General features: G+C 45.2%; 1 protein-coding gene across 1 annotated transcript; it reads right to left on the bottom strand.

Moving 5' to 3' along the window:
• Positions 1-2580: 2580 nt before the first annotated feature.
• LOC134934526 (zinc finger BED domain-containing protein 5-like) lies at positions 2581-4461 on the bottom strand. Its single transcript, XM_063929952.1, has one exon. The coding sequence runs from the start codon at positions 4459-4461 to the stop codon at positions 2581-2583; it is 1881 nt and encodes a 626-aa protein (XP_063786022.1).
• Between the last annotated feature and the right edge of the window lie 420 nt (positions 4462-4881).

Below are 4881 nucleotides of genomic sequence, written 5' to 3'. Positions count from 1 at the left end.
AGGTGATGCAGATTCCAAACGGCACAAAGAAGTATTGCCGTATAAAGGGGAGGAGTTATTTGGGGTCGGTCCATCGGACCTGGTGGCCACGGCAACTGCTGGAAAATCCACCGTTTTTACCCTAAGTCACATCTCTGCAGAAAAAGACACCGTCTTTTCAGCCTCAGTCCTTTCGTCCCCATAAGAGTCATATCTGCCCAGGGATAGAGGAAAGGGAAGAAGACTGCAGCAGGCAGCCCATTCCCAGGAACAGAAGCCTCCACCGCTTCTGCCAAGTTTCTCAGCATGACGCTGGGGCAGTACAGGACCCCTGGATCCTACAAGTAGGATCCCAGGGGTACAGATTGGAAAGTCGAGACGTTTCCCCCTCGCAGGTTCCTGAAGTCTGCTTTACCAACGTCTCCCTCCGACAGGGAGGCAGTATTGGAAACAATTCACAAGCTGTATTCCCAGCAGGTGATAATCAAAGTACCCCTCCTACAACAAGGAAAGGGGTATTATTCCACACTATGTTGTGGTACTGAAGCCAGAAGGCTCGGTGAGACCTATTCTAAATCTGAAATATTTGAACACTTACAAAGGTTCAATTCAAGATGGAGTCACTCAGAGCAGTGATAGCGAACCAGGAAGAAGGGGACTATAGGGTGTCCCGGGACATCAGGGATACTTACCTCCATGTCCCAATTTGCCCTTCTCACCAAGGGTACCTCAGGTTCGTGGTACAGAACTGTCACTATCCGTTTCAGACGCTGCCGTTTGGATTGTCCATGGCACCACGGGTCTTTACCAAGGTAATGGCCGAAATGATGATTCTTCTTCAAAGAAAATGGACGACCTCCTGATAAGAGCAAGGTCCAGAGAACAGTTGGAGGTCGGAGTAGCACTATCTCAAGTAGTTCTACGACAGCACGGGTGGATTCTAAATATTCCAAAACCGCAGTTGTTTCCGACGACACATCGGCTGTTCCTAGGGATGATTCTGGACACAGTCCAGAAAAGGGTGTTTCTCCCGGAGAAGAAAGCCAGGGAGTTATCCGAGCTAGTCAGGAACCTCCTAAAACCAGGAAAAGTGTCAGTGCATCATTGCACAAGGGTCCTGGGAAAAATGGTGGCTTCTTACGAAGCGATTCCATTCGGCAGTTTTCACGCAAGAACTTTTCAGTGGGATCTGCTGGAAAAATGGTCCGGATCGCATCTTCAGATGCATCAGCGGATAACCCTGTCTCCAAGGACAAGGGTGTTTCTTCTGCGGTGGCTGCAAAGTACTCATCTACTAATGGGCCGCAGATTCGGCATTCAGGAAGGGTCCTGGTGACCAGGGATGCCAGCCTGAGAGGCTGGGGAGCAGTCACACAAGGAAAAAATTTCCAGGGAGTGTGATCAAGTCTGGAGAATTCTCTCCACATAAATATACTGGAGCTAAGGGCAAGTTGCAATGCTCTAAGCTTAGCAAGACCTCTGCTTCAAGGTCAGCCGGTATTGATCCAGTGGGACAACATCACGGCAGTCGCCCACGTAAACAGACAGGGCGGCACAAGAAGCAGAAGGACAATAGCAGAAACTGCAAGGATTCTTCGCTGGGCGGAAAATCAGGTGATAGCACTGTCAGCAGTGTTCATTCCGACGCCCGGGAGAGTGGGGATTTCATCGGGAAGTCTTCCACATGATTGTGAACCATTGGGATAGACCAGGGGTTCTCAAACTATTTTGCTCTGGGACCCCATCTGACAAAAGATTTTTTTATGTGACCCCAGCAAGTTACTGCCGAACAATGGCCCTCATTCCGAGTTGTTCGCTCGCAAGGTGAATGTAGCAGAGTTACACACGCTAAGCCGCCGCCTACTGGGAGTGAATCTTAGCTTCTTAAATGTGCGACCGATGTATGCGCAATATTGCGATCACAAACGGGTTAGCAGTTTTTGAGTAGCTTCAGACTTACTCTGCCTGTGCGATCAGTTCAGTGCTTTTCGTTCCTGGCTGACGTCATAAACACACCCAGCGTTCGCCCAGGCACACCCACCGTTTCCCCGGCCACTCCTGCGTTTTTTCCGGAAACGGTAGCGTTTTCAGCCACACGCCCCTAAAACGCCGTGCATCCGCCCAGTAACATCCATTTCCTGTCAATCACAATGCGAACGTCGGAGCGATGAAAAAGCCGTGAGTAAACTTACTTTCTTCATAGTAAAGTTACTTGGCGCAGTCGCAGTGCGAACATTGCGCATGCGCACTAAGAGAATTCTCACTGCGATGCGATGAAAATCTCCGAGCGAACAACTCGGAATGAGGGCCAATATCCATATATATTTATAAGTCTCACACTTTATTTTTAAGATCTGGTGATTTTTATTCTTACAAAATAAATGCAAAAATATAATGAATGTGATACTTTCCCGGTTTTTAATTTTTTTTTAAAGAATTCTTTATTTTGAGTGGTCAGCCAATTATACAGAAAGAAATAACTTCAAGGCTGCTTGATAAACAGATAAAAGCATACAAAATAATTGCAAAATAGCATGGTGTGACACTTTTCAATAACTAGAACTCATTTATATAATAACAAAAACTTTATTTACGTCTTAATTAATGGGATGGGTGAGCTTGAAGTGTTGAACACAAATTCTTGAAACGGGGTTTTGTGTGACTGAGATAAAGGCGAATGTCATCTTCAACAGCGAGACGGGATCTGTACCTATTTTTCAGTAATGTTAAAGCTGAAAATCCAGCTTCACAAAGGTAGGTAGATGTAAATGGCGTCAGCACCTTCAATGCAGCAGATGACAGGTCTGGGTATTCCTGTTGAACCGAGATCCAGAAGTTTGCAAGAGGTTGTTCAGAGTATCTCAGCTTCAGTGTCTCATCACAGGAGAGATCAATCAATTTTTCAGCCACTGAAAGTGGCAAACAAGCATTTGCAGTCGCTTCAGCACTGAAGGGATTCCTAATCCACGCTTCTGCTTTTCGATCCTTTTCAGGAAAGTACTGACGAAATTGCTGTTGAAGGCTCTCCAGATGGCTGATGATAACAGGTTTTAAATCATGTTTTGGAAGATCATTGTCATGCAAAAAATCATCCAACAAAGGAAATGCTTCAAAATTACCACTTTCCACACGAGTGTACCACAAGGACAGCTTCTTGATCCAACTTTCAATCTTGTCAGTGTATGAAAAAACTGTCATTTCTTGTCCTTGGAGGGAGGTATTTAGCACATTTAACCGGTCAAAAATGTCTGCTAGGTAAGCTAGCAGAGCAAGCCACTTGGCATCTAAAAATTTTTCAGCCAGCATGGAATCTCTGTCTGAAAGAAAAAAATGTACTTCGTCCCTAAGCTCAAATAAACGGTTGACCACCTTTCCCCGTGACAACCAGCGTACTTCTGTGTGGTAAAGTAACTGATGGTGCTCAGCTCCCATCTCCTCACACAAAACTCTGAATAGGCGTGCACTTGTTGCACTGCTCTTAATGACGTTTACTGTGCGTACAGCTTCATCAAGAACTTGTTTTAGAATAGGTGGCATTTTTTTTGCAACAAGGGCTTGCCTATGTATAATGCAGTGAGTCCAGACTGCTTGTGGTGCAACAGCTTGCACTCTGGTCACTAGCCCGCTGTTTTTTCCAGTCATTGCCCGAGCACCGTCACTGCAAATTCCTACACAGCGCAGCCATTCCAATCCAGAGTCAGTGACAAAAGTATCCAGGAGCGAAAAAAGCTGTTCCCCAGTAGCACGTTGCGGTAGCGGCTGGCAGAAAAAAAATTCCTCATGTAGATTTTCATTATTCTCAAATTTTATGTAGGTCAGCATCTGAGCAGACCCCGACACATCTGTCGTTTCATCAATCTGAATGGCAAAAAAAGCACTTTGCTTAACCATGTTGGTGACTTGCTCTGTCACGTCTCTTGCCATACTATGAATTCGCCTAGCTATAGTGTCATTAGACAGGGGGATCAAATCAAGCTGAGTAGCAGCATTTTCCCCAAGCATAATACAAACCATTTCTTTGGCACAAGGTAGAAAAAAGCTTTCTCCAATGTTGTGGGGTTTACCTGTTTTGGCTATCCAGTATGACACCACAAATGAGGCCTCAAGTGCTTTCTCATTAACTGTAACTGCACCTTTTAGTACGTTTTTTTGGCCGCGTAGTTCCCTCAATTTTCGTTTAAAATAATCAAGCGGTTTGGTTTGAAGAGAACTGTGCTTTGTCTGTAGGTGCCTGATCATTTTTGACGGTTTTAAGCTCTCTTTAGCAAGAACTTCACCACACACCACACACTGTGGACGTGGTGCTTCCTCTGAGCCAGCCCACGTAAAGCCATATTCCAAATATTTTGGATCATATTTCCGGTTTCTTGGCTTTTTATTGTTACTTGAATCTTCACTGGCAATACATCTTTTGCTGCAACTGGCAACAGACTTTCCATCATTGCTCTGCTTTCTGACACTCTTTTGAAGAAAACGGTCCATTTCATTCAGTGATGTGCAACTGGTAGAGAAAAAACTGGATTTAATGCTCTTTATTCCACTGGTTCTTTTTTATGCCATTTCAACCCCCTCCCCATCGTCTTCCTTATATATTCTTATGTCATAAAAATATATAGGGAGGATGATGGGCAAGGGGGAGGGAAGGGGGGAGACGGTTTGATGAGGCATAAAATGTATGCACTTCATCTTCCTTATACAAGGGTGCGTCAATAAATAAGGTAACCTCTCATTGCATATATTCAACTTGTACATCTATCCCAGCATGGTTGAAGCGCCTGAAGCCAAACATGGCAGCTTCCTGAACTTCACTGTCATTTGCGAATAGCCTTCCACCCAGGTGCTTCAATTGTCCAAAGAGATGGGAATCACTCTGTGACAGGTCAGGGCTGTAGGGAGGTCCAG

This window comes from Pseudophryne corroboree, chromosome 6, assembly GCF_028390025.1.
Source record: "Pseudophryne corroboree isolate aPseCor3 chromosome 6, aPseCor3.hap2, whole genome shotgun sequence".
Classification (NCBI taxonomy): Eukaryota; Metazoa; Chordata; class Amphibia; order Anura; family Myobatrachidae; genus Pseudophryne; species Pseudophryne corroboree.
Note: the sequence above shows the minus strand (reverse complement) of the source record. Positions and strands in the feature narration are given on the sequence as shown.

Excerpts from the sequence above, each read along its gene's own strand:
- LOC134934526 (XM_063929952.1), bottom strand. The coding sequence starts at position 4,461 with ATGGACCGTTTTCTTCAAAAGAGTGTCAGAAAGCAGAGCAATGATGGA.